The sequence below is a fragment of the Microcebus murinus genome, chromosome 2 (genome assembly GCF_040939455.1).
Source record: "Microcebus murinus isolate Inina chromosome 2, M.murinus_Inina_mat1.0, whole genome shotgun sequence".
NCBI classification, from domain to species: Eukaryota; Metazoa; Chordata; class Mammalia; order Primates; family Cheirogaleidae; genus Microcebus; species Microcebus murinus.
Window position 1 is genome coordinate 10257537 of NC_134105.1, and position 19462 is coordinate 10276998.

At 58.2% G+C, this 19462-nt stretch overlaps 1 protein-coding gene across 1 annotated transcript in view; it reads left to right on the top strand.

The window, feature by feature from the left end:
* The first annotated feature begins 646 nt into the window (after positions 1-646).
* CROCC (ciliary rootlet coiled-coil, rootletin) overlaps positions 647-19462 on the top strand; it is a 40171-nt gene continuing 21355 nt past the window's right edge. Inside the window, exons 1-16 of the mRNA XM_012763092.3 lie at positions 647-778; positions 1307-1430; positions 3138-3292; positions 7972-8157; positions 8252-8335; positions 8412-8473; positions 8557-8722; positions 9209-9315; positions 12747-12983; positions 13411-13507; positions 14177-14260; positions 14600-14833; positions 15444-15643; positions 17078-17260; positions 18497-18641; positions 19288-19434. Coding sequence (XP_012618546.2) covers positions 719-778; positions 1307-1430; positions 3138-3292; positions 7972-8157; positions 8252-8335; positions 8412-8473; positions 8557-8722; positions 9209-9315; positions 12747-12983; positions 13411-13507; positions 14177-14260; positions 14600-14833; positions 15444-15643; positions 17078-17260; positions 18497-18641; positions 19288-19434 — 2271 coding nt within the window. The 5' untranslated portion in view covers positions 647-718. The remainder of the gene's footprint in view (positions 779-1306; positions 1431-3137; positions 3293-7971; positions 8158-8251; positions 8336-8411; positions 8474-8556; positions 8723-9208; positions 9316-12746; positions 12984-13410; positions 13508-14176; positions 14261-14599; positions 14834-15443; positions 15644-17077; positions 17261-18496; positions 18642-19287; positions 19435-19462) is intronic.

The window sequence follows — 19462 nt, forward strand, 5'->3', positions numbered from 1 at the left end:
CTTGCTCAGGCTGGTCTCGAACTCCTGAGCTCAAGCGATCCTCCTGCCTCGGCCTGAGGAATACCAATATTATCCGCATCTTACATATGAGGACACTGAGGCTCAGAGAGGCAAATTCACTGTCCATGGGACACACAGCCAGTGGGGGCTGGGCCTGGGGTGGAGGAGATTCAGTTCCTAGCCTGGCCTGGGTGATCCCACAGCCTGCGTTCTCTGTGCTGCACCTGTTGTGGGTGAACGTCCATCCAGCCCCCTGTAAATGCTCACATTCTTAGCAAACCGGGTGACCCCTGTTCTGGGTCAGCAAAGATGATCCTGCAGACTTGGGACTCTGGCCTTTGCCCGCCTCCTGGCTGCTGACCCCACCCCCTGGGCTTGGAGGGCTCTAGGACCCAGCAGTCTGGGGAGGGGAGAGTGCGTGGGGTTCCCTACCTCCAGGTGCTCCCCTCCCTTCTTCCCCCCATCCTTTCCCTTTTCTCCCTCCTCCCCCCTTTTCTCTCCCACATCTCCTTCTTCATCCTTCCTCCTCCCTCTTCTCTCCTCTGCCTCCCCTCCCCTCCCCGCTCCGCCCACCACGTGGTCACATGGGAGCACCGCCGGATTTAAGCTTAATCTGCCTGGTGCTCAGCACAGCGGCCTGGCCTTGGGGGTGCTGACTGAGCTGGTTGGGGGCCCTGGGGAAGGGGGCTGGAGCGCTGCCCACAGCCTCCCGGCCCCCATGAGCTTGGGGCTGGCGGGGTCGCAGGAGGCCCAGCTGACACTGGAGACAGTTGTCCAGGTAGGTCCAGGATGAGAGTGTGGGCTCAGCAGGGCTGGTGAGAGGCGGGTGAATCTTGGGGGTCCAGGGGGAAAGAGGTGTGGCGGTGGTGGGGTGCACAGGGACCCCAGCTCTTGCAGCTCCCAGCAAGACCAGGAGCAGAGGGACGCACAGGGTGCAACTACTGTGGCTCCCCTAGCCCAGTGCCCTGTGGTGGGGAAAGGGGGTCCCCTCGGCACGGCAGGATCCTCACCCACCTAGGGTGGGAGCTGGGTTGTGCTGTGCTGATGGGGTTGTGAGTGGGCTGTGGGGTTTGGTTCTCTTCTCTGGCTCTGGGGGTCTCCTTCCAGTTGCAGGGCGCACACAAGAGCCTCCTCCCATGGGCTTTTTTCTTTTCTGACTCCCAGGCTTTGCTCCATCTTGGGGGTTTCCCGCGGGTCTCCTAGGGCGGTCTCCCTCATCTTGGGCGGCAGGACTTTGCTCCCTTTCCTCTGAGGCCGGGAGCCCAGGGTCGCAGGTGTCCTGAGGAACCTCTCTCTTTCCCCACAGACACTAGAGAGCAACGTCCTGGGACTGGGCGAGCAGGACCTGGCCCGGGACCCCCGCCTCTCCAGCCTGCCCGCTCGCATCAGGGAGATTGTCACCCGTAACCTCTCCGAGCCCGAGAGCCCAGGTACCACCCCCGACCCTCTCCCCCTCCATAGATGGTTCCTGTATTTCACCTGTTCTCACATCCCCTCTTCAGCAGGCATGATGGTGACAACGATTATAGCTTTCTCCTCTTGAATACTCACTGCGAGGCAAGCATAACCCTATGACAAAGACCCATTTTACAGATGAGGAAATGGAGGCTCAGAGCTGTGATTTGCCCAGACCTATTCCACACATGCTGCAGCTCGAGGGGAAGGGCTGAGCGTCCCCTCCCTGCTTGCCCGCAGCCTGCTGCAGAGACCTGAACCCCAAACACCATATGCCCTCCCACAGAAGGTATGAGCTGGCTGAACCCAGATTCCAGGGGAAGGCAGCTCAGTTCAGACCAGGGTTTTGCAGAAGTCTGAGGGGTGGTGGTGTCCGTTCCCCACCCCAGCAGGAAGGCTGGCGGACCTCCTCCTGGTGGTGGCACGTACAACCTCATTATGTGCTCTGAGGGTCTGGGAGGGCACATGCAGCGCAGTGGGTGTGTTGGCTGCGCTACTAAGCGTGTTTTTGGTGCTCCAGCCATAGTCCCTGTTCAACTGCTGGAGTGTTGGGGCCCGAGACGCAGAGAGACTTGGAGAGCCCTCACCCAGGCTGGCAGAGCCTAGCGGGCTGCCGCTGGCTAAGGCCTGTGTTGTGCATCCAGTTCTCCCAGCGTGGAAGAGCATCCCACAGGAGTTGACAGCTCTGCTTCTCCTTCTGGCCTTTCTTTCCCTCCTTTTTCTTTCTCCTCCTCCTCTTCACAGCCTAGCTTGAGCCCTGGCCTTGGGTGAGGCTTTCCTGCTTTTCTGGCAGGGTCTGGTTACTGTTCCACCCATTTTATAGATGAACAAAACTGAGGCCCAGGCCAGCCATGGTGGCTCATGCCTGTAATACTAGCACTCTGGGAGGCCAAGGCGGGTGGATTGCTCGAGGTCAGGAGTTTGAAACCAGCCTGAGCAAGACGAGACCCCATCTCTACTAAAAAATGGAAAGAAATTAATCGGCCAACTAAAAATATATAGAAAAAATTAGCTGGGCATGGTGGTGCATGCTTGTAGTCCCAGCTTACTCAGGAGGCTGAGGCAGAAGGATTGCTTGAGCTCAGGAGTTTGAGGTTGCTGTGAGCTAAGCTGACGCCACAGCACTCTAGCACGGGCTACAGAGTGAGACTCTGTCTCAAAAAAAAAACAAACAAAAACAAAAACTGAGGCCCAGAGAAGAATAGTAATTGAAGAAGGAAGGAGCAAGTGCTCAGGGCTGAGCCTCTCTCCCGCTCCTTGCTCCTGCACTTTAGCTGTGGTTGCGTCCACTTTATGCCTAACTCTAGGACAATGGTCCCCAACCTTTTTGGCAACAGGGACTGGTTTCATGGAAGACAATTTTTCTATGAACGGGTGGGGTGGGGGACGGTGAGGGGGTTGCAGAGCTTAGGTGGTGATACATGGCCCTGTTTTCCTAACAGGCCATGGACTGGTGCCAGGCCACGGCCGAGGGGCTGGGGACCGCAGCTCTAGGCCCTCTCTATGCCTACTTTCCTGTTCCTCCGCTCTGCTGGCAGGCCTGGTGCTGCACCCACTCCCCCCAGGCTCTCCCAGGAACCTGGTTGACCTTCCTGCCCTGAGTGCCGAGTGGGGTACCCATGGGGAAGGGAGTCCCACTGGACCTGGGCAGGAGCCAACGTGTGCCCGCTGACCCTTGCCAGCCTCACTGTCAGCCACGGAGATGGCATCGCTGCTGTCGGTGCAGGAGGAGAACCAGCTGCTGCAGCAGGAGCTGTCCCGCGTGGAAGACCTGCTGGCCCAGAGCCGTGCCGAGCGCGATGAGCTCGCCATTAAGTACAACGCCGTCAGCGAGAGGGTGGGTGCCGAGGGGGCCGGGGCGGGTGCAGGGCAGCAGCTGCCAGGTCCAGGCCAGGCCTGTACGCAGGGCACAAAGCGGGCCCTGGAGTCAGGCCGGCCAGGTTCAGATGTGGCCCTGCCGACTTTAGTGGCCCTGAGCACAGCACTCCTTTCCGGGGCCGGGAGGGTAACAGGACGTGGAGCTGTGAGGACTTGATGAGATAGTGCAGATAGTGCAATAAAGTCCACGGCACCAGGCGTGTTTGGGGTGTGAGGCCAGAGAACAAGACCCCGGGAGGCCCTTCCCGCCGCTGAGTCTCTGACATCTCCCTGTGCTCCTGTTGCCATGGCGTTGGGGTTGAGGCCGTGGCTGGATGCCAGGGCAGGCCGGCGTGGGCACCCTGGTGCTCTCTGGGCTGTCTGGGGCAGCTATAAGACCTGCTGCCACTCCCCGCCGGGGTGAGGCCCGGGCAGGGGAGGAAGGAGAAGCCAGGCCTGTCTCTGTGTCCAGACAGGATTCACGTCACCCAGACCTGTGCTGCAGGCTTGTGGGGGTCCCGGGCCTGGGGGGGAGGTTGGCGTGTGCCGGGGCCGGGGGTGAGGGATGCTCTTGACGCATTGTCTGCTCTGGGCCTTCAGGCTCGTGGGAGGTGCCCCTGGGGAGTTGATGGTGGCTGAAGGTTGGTAAGGGAGTTGCATGGGGGCAGAGTGTGTGCAAATGGGAGGCATGGGGCTATTAACAGCCATACTAGGAGCTACCATTTATTGAGTGCCTACTGTGTGCCAGGTGTGTGCTGGGCGCTCTATATTTAATGCACCAAGGTTGGGACCATTATGATGCCCATTTAACAGAGAAGAAAATGGAGGCTCAGAGAGAAGCTCCCTGCTGGGGGTGACACAGCCAGTTAAGGCCAGAACCCAGGTGTACCAACTCCCAGCCCAGGGCTCTGTGTTGAAGCCTTGTTTCCTGTATGTGGGAAGAGACACTGGGCCAGGATCTTCAGGGGGCAGCTGGTCTCCGGAAAGCTGGAAGAGACCAGAGGGGCAGGGGCTGGCTCAGGGTCCCTGTGTGGTAGTAGCAGAGCTAGGGGTAGCCTAAGCTGGGTCTGTCCAGGTTGAGCCTGTACACTTGTGTTGGGAAGAGGTGTGCATTTCTGTGTGTGACTGTGGGGTGTGCCTGTGTCCTGGTATCCTCCCTCCTGGACAAGCCCCCAACTTGTTGGGACTTGCCGAGGAGCAGGGTGGGGGCCCGCGGTGGCCCCTAGCATTCAGCACAGTGCAGGGCTAGTCTTCCCAGGGTCTGCAGGGGGCGTGAGGGCAGGATGGCCCAAGTCCTGCAGTGTTGGTGGTAACAGGGCTCTGAGCCAGCCCCTCCTGGGGTAAGCCTCTCTTTTGGCCCCTGGCAGTGCAGCTAGCCCTGCCTGACCCCCGCAAAGCCCTCCTGGTTGGCAGGGGAAGGAAAGAGGAGGTGAGAGGTAGAGGTCCCTTCTCTGCTGGGACATAGCTGCCGGAGCTAGGGCTGGGGCTGCAGCACGGAGGCCAGGGTTAGTCTAGAAAGTTCCCTCATGTGTCTGGGGAAGCCCCCGAATAACGTGCAGAGGGAGCCTGGCATTTCAGGTGTCCTCTGTCCAGCATGGTTTGAGTGAGGCCCCACCTGGAGGCAGGGATTGGACAGGAATGCCCTGGAAGTCCTTCTCTTCCCATGCACAGGAAACAAGACTTCAACACAGAGCCCTGGGCTGGCGGTCAGGACACCTGGGTTCTGGTTGCAACTGGCTATGTCACCCCCAGCAGGCTGATTCCCCTCTCTGAGCCTCTGTTTTCTCCTCTGTTAAATGGGCATCATCATGGTCCCGACCTGGAGGATGGGTCCATAGGGAACTTAAGAGTCTGGAAGTCACCTTATTACATATGGGGAAACCGAGGCCCAGAGAGGGAGCATGATGGGCCCAAGGTCAGTGGTGGAGCTGGGATGAGACCCCGGTCCAGGGCTCTGCAGTTGTGTGACACCATCTGTCCCTGCTGCCCCCTTGTCCCTGTGGACACAGGTGGGAAGACCTGCCCTGCGGCCATAACCGGCATAGTGAGCTGGGGGGTAGGGCGGCAGCCAGTGAGACGGTTCTGGTCCTTCAAACCCCACAGCACCCTTGGGGTGAGGAGTGGAGGGAGGGTCAGGATCTGTGTCCTGTTGAGAAAACTGAGGCAGGGGCTCCCAGAGGCTACTTCCCAGGAGAGAAAGAAGACCTCAGGGTCCCTGTGGAGAGCCCCCCTTTCTTCCTGTCCCTGAGAAGCAGGTGTAGGCACAGCTGGGAATGGAAAGGAGGGAGTGGCCACCCCCCTTGGCTCCAGAGGACAGACCCCCTGGGCTCCCCCGGTGTCCATGGCAACCTGGACAGAGTGAATTGAATGGCGGGTATAATAGGGCAGCGGTTGCCAGGGGAGACAGTAAACTTCTTTCATCCCTGGCTTAGCGGCAGCCTCCTTCCCTTTGAATTGCAAGTGAAATTGAAAGGCTGTTTTGTACGGGGTGAAGTTTGTGGGAAGGGGTGGGGTGTGGCGGGGAGGGCCCTGCTCCGAGCATTGACGGAGGGGGCGGAGCACCTGGCGACTGTCTGCACCCCTCTCGACCACAGAGGCAAATGGCATTGGTTCGCACAGAAGTGCAGCGCACACACAGGCCCCACACAGAGACACAGATGCACAAAACATGCCATGCAGATACGCTCAGAGTCACAGGATGTGCACAGAATAGTCACCCAGATGAACAGTCCCACCACCGCGACATACCCGCGTTCAGAGAGCACCGCGCGCTGCCTCGCACCCCATGGACGCACACGGAAAAGGCACACGACTCGACACAGCCCCCAGTCAGCCCGCAGCGGTCTTCTCAGGTGCACAAAGCACGTGGTCACCAACACATGCGGAGACACGCAGAGCCCAGGCACACTCTCCAGACGCCTTACAGGTGTGCACACGCGTGCCTGGCACACAGCCATACAAACACGTACCCTCGTGTCCTGACACCCACAGACGGGCCCAGTGCCCGCTCCAGCACACAGGCCTGCAGCCACAGGCACCACCTGCCACAGGTTGACGTGAAGGCCAGACACACCCAATTGTCAGCATGTCCCCAGCACCTGCACATGAGGGACACACACGAGGTCCCATGTGGAGACACGCAGAACATAGCCCACGCACATGCAGCGAGGTGCACCTGCTCTCACGCACAGCACACGAGTTTTAGGTCTGCCACCACGTGTGGAACTAAGTGGGTTTCGTGCAGACACTTGGTGGCCCAGCAGCCACCGTCCAGCCGGAAACCCCCTGCATCCACCTCCCTCCACGTCCTTAGATTCAAGGGGGAGCCCCCAAGCAGCCACAATGAGCTACCCCAGAGGGCACGTGTCCCTGGGGATGGGGTGGGTAGAGATGTGGTTGTCCTTGGCTTTGTCGGTGGCTCACAGAGCATCTCCTGGGCATACTGGGTGGATGCAGGCCAGGCGGCCACTGTCCCTGCCACTGACCCAGCCTGGACCCCGGATCAGTGTGGGTGAGAACAGCTGCCCCTGTGACTGGTGTAGCCTCGCATGGGGGCGTGGGGAGCGTGTGACCGCCCTGCTCGGGCTGTAGCAGGCCAGGTGCTGGGGAGGTGGACAGTGAGTGTGGGGCTGGCGTCCCTGCTGGGTGTCCCCGACGCACTGTGTGGTCTCTCATTGCCCTGCTCCTCCCTCGCCTCCCTTCCCCCCAACAGCTGGAGGAGGCTGAGGGGCACCTGGGCCCTGCAGGTGTACTAAGGGGTTGAGAGGGTTCCATGGCTAGTGAGGCAGCCAGAGCCAGGCAGACATCCTGCCTGCCCCCACAGGGGGGCAGGCAGGATGAGGACAACGGGGCTGCTAGATGCCTGGGGGTGGAAGAAGTTGGCGGTGGCAGGGGCTCCCAGAGAGGTACAGGGGAGGTGAGGACAGAGAGGGAGTCAATGGGCAGATGCTGTATGAGGCAGTATTTGTGTGCACTTCTTATAGATCTTAGTACTGTGTATGTGGGGGTTCATCTGTGTCACCTGCGGGTGTTTGAGACTGCCCGTGTGCATTATGTGTGTGCATGTCTGTACGCTCAGGTATGCATATATGCATATGTGTATTGATGCCTCTGCTTTGAATGTATTCCCATTGCTCATGCCATTAATTCAGGATCTCAACAAATATTTGCTGAGTGTGAGCCAAGCTATACCATGGCCACTGTTCTAGGTACTAAGATACAATGGGGAAGAAAAATTCAGGCTTTCCTGAGGTCACGTTAGGGTGGGGGTGGGGCGGGGGAGGGGTGGGGAGCTGTGGGCTTGAATGTAATAATCATAAACCACAGCAGGACTCCGTGTTCTGGAGGAGAGGCACATGTGCACCAAGGTGCAGCTTTGTGTTTTGCATGCAGTCTGTGGGCGCACCTGCATGTGTCTGTGCATGTCCCATCTGTGTGTCCGTGCATGCCTGGTCTGTGTGTCCCTGCATGGCTACATCGGCCCATCGGTGCACACGTGCACTGCATCCTGGGCTTGCCCACATGTGCCTGCTCCCCCTGGTGCCAGGCCGTCAGCTTGCAAAGCATCATGGGTCTGGGCCCAGCCTGGCGCCCCCTGGAGAGGCCTGTGCCTGCCTTCCCGGGGGGCCTAGGACTCTCACCCAGGGCCCTTCCCTGCAGCTGGAGCAGGCTGTGCGGCTGGAGTCTGGGGAGCTGGAGACGCAGGAGCCCAGGGGGCTGGTGCGGCAGAGCGTGGAGCTGCGGAGGCAGCTGCAGGAGGAGCAGGCCTCCTACCGGCGCAAGCTGCAGGCCTACCAGGAGGGCCAGCAGCGGCAGGCCCAGCTAGTGCAGCGGCTGCAGGCCAAGGTCAGGGCCACCCACTCCGCTCCTGCCCTCCCTGTGCTCACTTTGCCCTGCCCCCACCCCCTGGGGCAAACCATCCACTCTCTGCCCCCCCCAGATTCTCCAGTACAAGAAGAGGTGTACAGAGCTGGAGCAACAGGTGCTGGAGAGATCCTCGGAGCTGGAGCAGCAACGGCTGAGGGTGGGTGCCAGGGTGGGGCTGGGGCAGGCCCTCCCCTCCCCCTCCCCAGCCTGATGCTCCCCCCTTACCTGCCCAGGACACAGAGCACAGCCAAGACCTGGAGAGCGCCCTCATCCGCCTGGAGGAGGAGCAGCAGAGGTGAGGGTGCCGCAGGGAGCGTGCAGGGCTGGCAGGGTGGCCCTCGCTGGGCAAGCGCCCACTGGTTCCTGTGCCCTGCCCAGGAGCGCCAGCCTGGCCCAGGTGAACGCTATGCTCCGAGAGCAGCTGGACGAGGCAGGCTCGGCCAACCAGGCTCTGAGCGAGGACATACGAAAGGTCACCAGCGACTGGACACGCAGCCGCAAGGAGCTGGAGCAGCGGGAGGCAGCATGGAGGCGCGAGGAGGAGGTGGGCACAGGCGGGAGGCCAGCCTGACCCAAGGGGAAGGGCCCCTGCAGAGCGGGCTGGACTTGGGAGTCCAGAGAGGGAAAGGGAGCACGGGCCAGGTGAACAGGTCAGCAGAGGTGAATGGCCATCGTCATAATCGCCGGCCTTCATTAGCACCCGGCGTGCATTTGCTTTATTCCTCACACTAACCACATGTGGCAGGACCCCTCATTCTCCCCATGTTAAGAAACCTGCCCAGGTCATGCGACTGGCAGCTGGGATGCAGATCTAGGTCCCCTGCGCTTTCTGCCCTTCCGTGCCACCTCTTGCGGCCTTCAAGTGGAAGCCTTGAAACCCGGTTCCCTGTGCAAAAGGGAGCCGTTGGGCTTGAGAGCTTGAGCAGGGCTGCAGTGACAGAGTCTGCACAGGCCCGGAGCCCGGGTGGGGGAGCTGGGGAGGGGCGCATCGACGCTCACCCCAGCCCTCCGCTTGGCATGTCCCCTCCAGTCCTTCAATGCCTACTACAGCAACGAGCACGGGCGCCTGCTCCTCCTCTGGAGGCAGGTGGTGGGAGTCCGCCGGCTGGTCAGCGAGGTGAAGGTGTCCACCGAGAGGTGAGGCCCGGCCGGGGGACGGGCGCGGGGAGACTCCACTCAACTCAGATGGCTTCAGTACAGCTCAGCACGACAGCAGGCGCTGTGGAGATGCAGAGGCAACTTGTAACTATTTACATTACCACAGTCGGGGCAGCCGACATTTGCTAGATGCCTAATCAGAGCTAAACTCTTTGTACGTTTCATTTCAACTAATAATTCACATCATGTTCCTGTGAGGTAGGACCTGTGAGAATCCCCATTTACAGATGAGGACACTGAGGCTCAGAAAGGTGGAGTGACCTTTCCGAGTAGTACACAGGTGGCTGAACCAGGGTTTGAAGCTCCTGCTTTGAATCCACTACACCATTCTGCTACCAAGGACCTCATGACCTCTCATAATGAAAACACGTATAGCCCCCCCAAAATTCTAGACTGAGGAGGGGAGGGGTCAGTGACATGAGGGTGGGACAGAGGGAATATCCTAGACGTTCAGAAGGATGGGAGGGATAGGGAGGTCAGAAAAATTCTTCATGGACAAGGTGGAATTTGCATGATAGGCCAGGCACGGTGGCTCACGCCTGTAATCCCAGCACTCGGGGAGGCTGAGGTGGGCGGATTGCTTAAGGTCAGGAGCGATCAGAGACCAGTCTGAGCAATAGTGAGACCCCGTCTCTACTAAAAATAGAAAGAAATTCGCTGGACAACTAAAAATACTTAGACAAAATAGCCAGGCATGGTGACGCATCCCTGTAGTCCCAGCTACTTGGGAGGCTGAGGCAGGAGAATCACTTGAGCCCAGAAGTTTGAGATTGCTGTGAGCTAGGCTGACGCCACGGCACTCTGGCCCGGGGAACAGAGTGAGACTCTGCCTCAAAAAAAAGAAAGAAAGTCCATGGTAGGGTGGAAACTGGCTGAGCAATGGGCACCCTAGGCACAGGGACAAGGTGAGCACAGGCTTGTAGGGTGGGAGCGCATGGCACCAGGGGGGTTGGAGTGACAAGCCAGTGAGGCACTGGCCGAGCTTTGAGCAGAGGCCCACTGTGGTCAGAGTGGCAGTGGGGCAGGCCAGGCTGTCGGGAGAGGGCCGAGGCAAGAGACCAATGTGTCCATGTCAGTATCTTTCCTTAATATTATCAGATAGTGTTCAGCTTCTCCAGTTGACTTGTAAATGTCACAGATAGTCTTGCTTCACTTTTCGTCTTTTTGATTTGTTTGAACCCAGATCCATAGGCATTCACAAAATGTGATTGCTTGCCTTTTATCTTTTAAGTCTCTTTTTAACTTAATTTGTTCAGGAAACTGGGTTGTCCTTACAGATTCCCATAGTCTGGATTTTGCTGGTTGCATCCCGGTGGTGTCACTTAACAGGTTCCTCTGTCCCCTGTATTTCCTGTGAATTGGGTGTCATATCCAAAGCTAGATCAGATTCAGGTTCTGTTTTGTTTCAGGGGATGATTTTTTAGCAAGAGTCTGTAAGAGGAGTGTATTCTTCCATCACGAGGTCACTTAGGCCTGGATGGCTCTCTTTTTATGACACTGGCAGCCTGATGCTCAATGCCAAGATCCAAACATTCATCAGAGGTTGCAAAACTATGGTCTCATTCTGTCACTTCTTAGTGTGTTAGCTAGAATTTGTAACAAGGCATTTCTCCTTTCTGTTGGATACCCAGTGGTACAGTTCATTCAACAAAGAATGGAGTTTATTAACCTATATTATAGATTTAAAATACCTTTTATTTTAATTGGCATTTAAAATTTTTATATTTTGCTTTTGGATAAGTCACACCTTCACAAGGTTCACATTTCAAAAGAAGGTAGAGTGAAAAGTCTCCCTCCCACCACTGGCCCCTAGACACGCCCCTTCCCTCCTTGGAGGCAAGCAGCGTTATCAGCTTCCTAAATGGCCTTCCAGGGCTATTTTACTTTATCTCAAGACAGGGTCTCACTGTGTTGCCCAGGCTGGAGTGCAGTGGTGTCAACCTAGCTCACTGCAGCCTCAAACGCCTGGGCTCAAACAATCCTCCTGCCTCAGTTTCCCAAATAGCTGAGATACAGGAGTCCACCACCACACATTTTTAAAAATTTTTTGTAGAGACAGGGTCTCTCTATGTTTCCCAGGCTGGTTTTGAGCTCCTGGCCTCAACCGATCCTCCCGCCTTGGCCTCCCAAAGTGTTAGGGTTACAGGCATGAGCCACCGTGCCCAGCCAGGGTTATTTTATACAAGCAAATAAAACAGATTGCATACATACTTTTTATGTATATACTCTTGGTAGAATTTCAACTTTGCAGTTACTTTCTTCACCTAATAGTCACAACTGGTAGGTAGCTCCATATCAGGATAGGAAGAGCTTCTCCACTGGTTTTTCTTGGCACAGAGTATTCTATTGAGTGGATGTGCCATGATTAATAGCAGTCCCCTTTTGATGGACGTTTAGGTGGTCACCAGTGTTTGTACATGAGCCATGCTGCGGTGAATCCCTTGGCCACAGTTCATTCCCTTGTGTCGGGTGTATCTGTAGGATATGTTCCCAGAGGTGGAGCTGGCGGGGCAAAGGTCCTGTGCATTCAGGCCTTCCAGAGCTCCTCCTAACTGCCCTCCCTTGCGAATACGCCGCTCACCCTCCCACCAGCCACGCAGGGAGGCCTCTTACCCCACAGCCTTGCCCACGTCGTGCATTATGTGACTTTTTTTTCTTTTGCCAATTTGATAGCAACATCGCAGTGTAGTTTTTTTGTTTTTTTGTTTTTTTTTTTGAGACAGAGTCTCGCTTTGTTGTCCAGGCTAGAGTGAGTGCCGTGGCGTCAGCCTAGCTCACAGCAACCTCAAACTCCTGGGCTCAAGCGATCCTTCTGCCTCAGCCTCCCGAGTAGCTGGGACTACAGGCATGCGCCACCATGCCTGGCTAATTTTTTATATATATATCAGTTGGCCAATTAATTTCTTTCTATTTATAGTAGAGACGGGGTCTCGCTCTTGCTCAGGCTGGTTTTGAACTCCTGACCTTGAGCAATCCACCCGCCTCGGCCTCCCAGAGAGCTAGGATTACAGGCGTGAGCCACCGCGCCCGGCCTGTTTTTTGTTTTTTTATTTGAGATGGGTTCTTCTGTGTTACGCAAGCTGGCCTCACATTCCTAGACTCTAGGGATCCTCTGGCTTCTGCCTCTTGAGTAATGGGACTACAGTGTGCACCACCATGCCCAGCCCAGTGTAGGTTTTTTTTTTTTTTTTAAGACAGGGTCTTACTCTGTCACCCAGGCTGGAGTGCAGTGGCATAATCATAGCTCACTGCAGACTTGAACACCTGGGCTCAAATTATCCTCCTGCTTTGCCTCCTGAGTAGCTGGGATCATAGGTGTGAGTCACTGTGCTCAGACCAGTATAGTTTTAATTTGCACTTGGGAGCCACCACCATCCCTTTCTATCCCTATCCTGTGCTCTCTCCCCCAGGGACCTGCTGCAACTGGGAGGGGAGCTGGCGCGGACGTCACGGGCTGTCCAGGAGGCAGGCTTGGGGCTGAGTGCGGGCCTGCAGCTGGCGGAGAGCCGGGCCGCAGCGGCCCTGGAGAAGCAAGCGCTGCTGCAGGCCCAGCTGGAGGAGCAGCTGCGGGACAAGGTGCTCCGTGAGAAGGACCTGGCCCAGCAGCAGGTGCAAAGTGACCTGGACAAGGCCGACCTCAGTGCCAGGTGGGTACCTGGTGGGTGCCTGGCGGGTGCAAGGCAGGCCTCTCTGCAGGGCGTGCCCCTGGAGGCTCGGGGAGGAGGGAGTGTCTGTTTGGGGGCGGGCCCTTCCCCTGCGTGAGCTCAGCCGGTCTTCCCAGGCACCCCGTTTGAGAATCCGAGGGCACTTGCCCAGGGTACCTCATGCGTAGTTCAACTTCTGGGTGACAGAACTTGTTCCCCTAAGTCCTGCTACCCGGACAAGTCCCAGAGTGCTTTCCCACGAGATAAAATGGGTACCCTGTGAAGTCTGAGACCTAGAGAGAAGTGACCAGCCTAAGGTCACACAGCTAGGGAGGTGGGTCTCAGCGTCCCTGCCTTAGGTATGGGGAAGCATGGGGGACACAGAAGCTGGGGTAGTCCCCCATTCACCTCTGTTTGTCCCCGACTCCAGGGTGACAGAGCTGGCCCTGGCTGTGGAGCGTCTTCAGAACCAGAATCTGGAGAAGGATCGTGTCAACAAGGCCCTCACTGAGAAGCTTGAGGCCCTGGTGAGAGGCCGCTGCCCCCAGGATGTGGCAGGGTGGGGTGGGGGACTGGCCAGGTCCATCAGGTGCAGGACACAGGCTAGGGGCCAGGCTGCTCAGGCCACCTTAGTGTCCCGCTCAGACTCAGTCTCGCCCCTCACGTGTGTGCCGGGCTCAGTGCTAAGCACACTCGCCTCCTTCATCCTGTTTCGTCCTCCCAGCAGCCCTGTAGCGTGGTCCCCATGACACAGACGGGGCCAGGCCCGGAGGGGATGCTTGTCCAGAGTCTCAGAGCCAGTAAGCAGGAGAGTCAGCACTTGAACTCCTGACTCTCTGCCTGGGCTCTCCTGGTCCAGGGCTCTTCCTCCGGGAACTCGGCTGCCTCCCCACCAGAGGGACCCTCCTCGGGGTACCGCCCGGGTTGGTCGCCCTTCTGTGTGGGGCCTGGCCTGGGTTCTGCATCCAGTGCTCCTCCAGCAGTCTCTGTGACCTGGGCGGGGCACAGCGCTTCTCTGGGCCTGGTCTGTTCAGGGAGGGCAGTGGGCTGCCGTGGGGTCTTCCACGTGGCTGGCCTGGGGGCATGGCCTTAGAGGCTGTCTGGTCGGTGGTGGGCCAGGAGGGAGAGGACGGGGAGGTTTAGGACGAGGGCAGACCCCTGAGCACCCTTTCTTTGTCTCCCTAACCTCACTCAAGGAGTCCCTGCGGCTGCAGGAGCAGGCGGCCCTGGAGGCAGATGACGGGGAGGGGCTGCAGCAGACCCTGAGGGACCTGGCACAGGTAACGAGAGCTCAGCCAGGCAGGCTGGGGCTGCCCACCATGCCCTCTGAGGCCTCGGGCTGAACTGCAGTGGGTGAGGCCTGGCCCCAGGCTGCTGCTGTCCAAGGAGGGTCACAGCACTTTCTGGGCCCACCTGTGAGCAACTCTGAGATAAATGGGAGGCGTCAGCGGGCAAACAGGGCTGTGAGCTAGCGCAGGAGGTGGAATCAGGAAGTTTCTGGAAGGAAGGAGCGTAGGCTGTGCTTCAATTCGGGATGAGATGGCCCCTCTGCGCCACTGGGCTTCTCTGCCAGCTCACCCCGAGGCTCCCCACCTCCTGCCCCCGCCCTGCTCCCCCAGGCCGTCCTGTCGGACACTGAGAGCGGCGTCCAGCTAAGCGGCTCAGAGCGCACAGGGGACACGTCGGACGGCAGCCTGCGGGGGCTCTCCGGCCAGCGGACCCCCTCGCCACCGCGGCGCTCCTCGCCTGGCCGCGGCCGTTCCCCTCGCCGAGGCCCGTCCCCGGCCTGCTCGGACTCCTCCACGCTCGCCCTGATCCACTCGGCCCTGCACAAGCGCCAGCTGCAGGTCCAGGTAGCAAGGGGCCTGAGCACCGTCTGGGGTCCAGGGGGTCCTGAGTGGGCTGTGGGGGAGGAGCCTGAGCCCCTGGGATGGAGCCAGAGCCCCGAGAAACAGTGACTGAGGGTGTCAGGACCCAAGGAGGTGGCCCAGCTCTGAGCCCAGAGTGGGAGGTGCTTGGGTAGCTGGGGGTGGAGCCAGAGGAGGGGGGGAAGGTGTGGCCCCGCTAGAGCCCAGGTAGAAAGGGAGCGGAGGTCCCGTTACACAGAGCTGGGGCCCTGGCAAAGGTCTGGGAAGAGGACGCAGAGGTAGGAAGAGAGAGCTAGGGGCAGAGTCAGAGCCGAGGTAGGCAGGAGTCTCCGGGTGCAGCCAGGATGCAGGGAGGAAGCTGGAAGCCCCAGGGGTGGAGTCAGGACCCAGGCAAGGAAGGAGGGTGCTTCGGGGTTTGTCTGGCATCCCCAGGCTTGGGTCCCCAAGCAGGTGAGGGCCCAGAAGTACAGTGAGTGGAAACCTAGCCGTGGAGCTTGGCCTAGTGTGGGCTGGTGTGCGTCCGTGGAACCAGCAGACAGTAGCTAGGCTCTGGGAGCCCCCTGTGCCCCCCAGACTCAGTGGTCCCCATGCCCAGGACATGCGTGGGCGCTATGAGGCGAGCCAGGACCTGCTGGTCACCCTGAGGAAGCAGCTTAGCGACAGTGAGGGTGAGCGCCGTGCCCTAGAGGAACAGCTGCAGCGCCTGCGAGACAAGACTGATGGGGCCACCCAGGCCCACGAGGACACCCAGCGCGAGGCCCAGCGCCTGCGCAGTGCCAACGAGCTCCTGAGCAGGTGCCTGGGAGGTCAGAAGTGGGAGGGCCTGATGCCAGCCTGAGCCTTGAAGCGTGTGGCTTGCGCTAATGTGGTCACCACTAGCTGCATGTGTCTCTTATAATTTAAATTAGTTGAAATTTTTAAGAAGTAATAATTTAGTTCCTCAGTTGCACTAGCCACATTTCAAGTGCTCAACAGCCATACATTGCTGGGGGGTGGTTCATTACCTGTAGTCCCAGCAACTGGGGAGGCTGAGGCAGGAGGATCGCATGAGGCTGTAGTAAGCTGCGATGAGGCCACTGCACTCTAGCTTGGGTGACAGAGCGAGACCCTGACTCTGAAAACCCAAAACAACAACAAAACCCAGCCACATGTGGCTATAGAACATTTCTGTCGTCTCAGAGAGTTCTGTTAACAGCACTATGCTAAGATTGTCTTTCTTGGAAATTTTAAGACAAGAAATTATCCAACTCTTAGCTGCCAGTTGGGTTTTTTTATTGTTGTGTTTTGGTTTTTCTCTTAGTAAATGTAACTGTATAATGAAAAGTTTGAAAAATGGAGGGGAAATAAAAAGGCAGGACCCCTCACAGCCTTACCTGCCCTTCCTGTCCCCTGTCCCCTGTTAGGGCCCTGGTTTGCTTCCCAAGGTGTTTCCTGGCAGGGGTGGGGTAGCAAACGTTCCCTGCACACCTACTACGTGCCAGGCTCTTGGGCAGGTTCTTCCCATGTTAGTCTGCCCGGCAAACTGACACAATCGGAACTGTTACCTTGCCCAGACTCACACAGCCCGTGTGGCTGGGGGTGGCACGGGGGGAATTGGAATCAGGCCCATCTGGTAGCAAACCCAGACTTTGCATGCCTGGGAATGAGAAGGGCTTTTAAGTGGTTGTATTCACAGACAACATCCCATTTGCGCTCTACTCTTTTTACTTAATATCATGTTGTGAGTTTTCTCCTACCCACCTCCAGTGGGGAAATGGCAGGTCTCTGCAAGTCTTTGGGGTTCCTGGTTTCCGCCACCTCCCTCCCCGGCCATGGCTGCCATGCATCTGTGTGGCTGGAAGCTGTGGGACCTGGGCACACCCAACTCTATTGGGCTTCCCAGACTTGAGGGGCACGGGGTGCTGTAGGGGGCATTTCCTGGTCGCATGGCCTAGCAGAGCTGGTGGCACGATGCCCATGTTCCAGGAGCCTAGCCTTGGCCTCTTCTACCTGGTAAGGTGCTTGGAGATAATGCCACACCTCCGTCCATTCCACCAGGCCTCCAAGAGGGCGCGTTGGGAAAGGAAAGCCGGGTTCCTCCTGCGGGGAGGTGTGAGTGAAATGAGTCGGGCTTACTGGAGGCAGGTGCCTGGGAGGACAGCAGCTCACGTCGAGAGGAGCAGCCCCGCCATCTTCCCTGGAGGTTGCAGCCCCAGCGTCCCCTCTGCTCCCTGTCCCCTTGTCCTGCAGGGAGAAGGGCAGCCTGGCCCACAGCCTGCAGGTGGCCCAGCAGCAGGCGGAGGAGCTGCAGCAGGAGCGGGAGAAACTGCAGGCCGCCCAGGACGAGCTGCGGCGCCAGCGGGACCGGCTGGAAGAAGAGCAGGAGGACGTGGTGCAGGACGGCGCACGGGCACGCAGGGAGCTCGAGCGCAGGTGACAGCTTCCCACCTCCCTGCTGGGGCCCTTCTGATGTCCCTTGGGGCTCCTGACGGCATCCCTGGGGGCTAGGGAGCACCCACTGTGTCCTGGGCCTCCTGCCACCTGGAGGCAGCCTCCTGTCACCCCTCTGATGTAGGGTCTTCTAATCCGTGCCATTTTGGGAAACTGAGGCTCAGGGAAGCACAGTCACTTACCTGGGATCAGAAAACAGGTAGGAGGGAGAGCTTGCTTGGATGATAATAACAACCATAATTACAATAACAGTAGTAATATTAATAATATTCTTATTTTTTGGCCGGGCGTGGTGGCTCATGCCTGTAATCCTAGCACTCTGGGAGGCCGAGGTGGGTGGATTGCTCGAGATCAGGAGTTCAAAACCAGCCTGAACAAGAGCAAGACCCCGTCTCTACTATAAATAGAAAGGAATTAATTGGCCAACTAATATATAAATAGAAAAAATTAGCCGGGCATGGTGGCACATGCCTGTAGTCCCAGCTACTCGGGAGGCTGAGGCAGGAGGATTGCTTGAGCCCAGGAGTTTGAGGTTGCTGTGAGCTAGGGTGATGCCAGGGCACTCACTCTAGCCTGGGTAACAAAGCAAGACTCTGTCTCAAAAAAAAAAAAAAAGAAAAATTCTTATTTTTAAAATACAATTGTAATAATACCAATACTAATATTATTAAGTCCCAGTCACCATTTTAAGCACATAGATTCTTTCATTTAATCCTCAGGATGACTCTGTGATGTAGAGGCTGTTATAATCTCCACTTTATGGATGCTAAAGCTGAGGGACAGAGGCGCCGTGTGACTTGCCCCAGGCCGCACAGCTAGTTAGTAGAAGAACCAGGACTGGAGCCCAGGCATTCTGCCTCGGGAGTTAACTTCTTAACCACTGCCCTGCTTCCCTCCTGAGGCCTGAGTGTGACGACGTTCAGTACACGTGGTAGTGGATGTTATTGTTTCTGAAGGCCCTCGGGGTGATGTGTCAGGCTCCGTTTTAAGCACTTGGTGCGACAGCTTTACAAGGCAGGTGTTGCCTCATTTTGCAGGTGTGAGAACGGAGGCCCAGAGTCACAAAGCTAAAAGGCAGTGGGCTTGGTTGTCCTTGTGAGTGAGGCTCTTGCCGCCAAGGCTCCTGTGTCAGGCCTGGCCCTGGCCTGGTGTCGGCTGGCTGCAGGAGGCTCAGGGCAGGGAAGTGACGTGGGGCACCCTCCACGCTCTGTCCCTCAGCCACAGACAGCTAGAGCAGCTGGAAGTGAAGCGCTCGGGGCTGGCCAGGGAGCTGGTGGAGGTGAGGGAGGCGCTGAGCCGTGCCACACTGCAGCGGGACGTGCTGCAGGCCGAGAAGGCGGAGGTGGCCGAGGCGCTGACCAAGGTGGGTCCTCGTTTGCCGCACAACCGCAAACCTACCTCTGAGCCAGGCCCCGGCCCCCCTCACTCTGGCACAGACCGATACCTTCTTAGGCTGACCTCTGAGCCTGGTCGTAGACTGACCCCTTCCTTCTGGACATAGGCTGACCTTTGACCCAGGTCACAGACTGACCTCTGCTCCCAGCCCTAAGAGGCTTGACCTCTCTTAATGGCCATATCCCTGCTTTTCCAGATGCTCCTGGGGGCAGTGCCTGTAATTCAGGGTCATCTATGCCGTCTCTGGACACAGGGCCTCGGGTCTGTGAGAGTTGGGGCCACAGTCCAGAGCGTCCTCGGTGGGGGCCTGTCCCACTCCCTGCAGCCTGCCCCTGAGCAGTGCCACCCCAGAGCCTACTTGGGGGGACCCTCTGATCTCTGGCCCTGTTCTTGCACAGCTCTGCCCTGTGTGGCTTCTTTTAAATAGCTTTGTAAGCAGCCGGCCTTCTGCAGTGATTTTCCCATCTCTTGTCTCCTCCGTGTCCTCCCACCCTATCTCTGAGGGTCCCTCCCCTGTGTCTCTCATCTCTTCCCACCTCCCCACCCTCCTGCTGCTGCTCATCTCACCCCTCTCCCTGCCTGAGTGTCTCTGGCCGCCTGGTCTGACTCTGCAGGCTGAGGCTGGCCGCGCGGAGCTCGAGCTCTCCATGACCAAGCTGCGGGCAGAGGAGGCCTCTCTGCGGGACTCCTTGTCCAAGCTGAGCGCCCTCAACGAGAGCCTCGCTCAGGACAAGCTGGGCCTGAACCACCTCGTCGCCCAGGTACGCTGTGCACCAGCCTCACCCACCT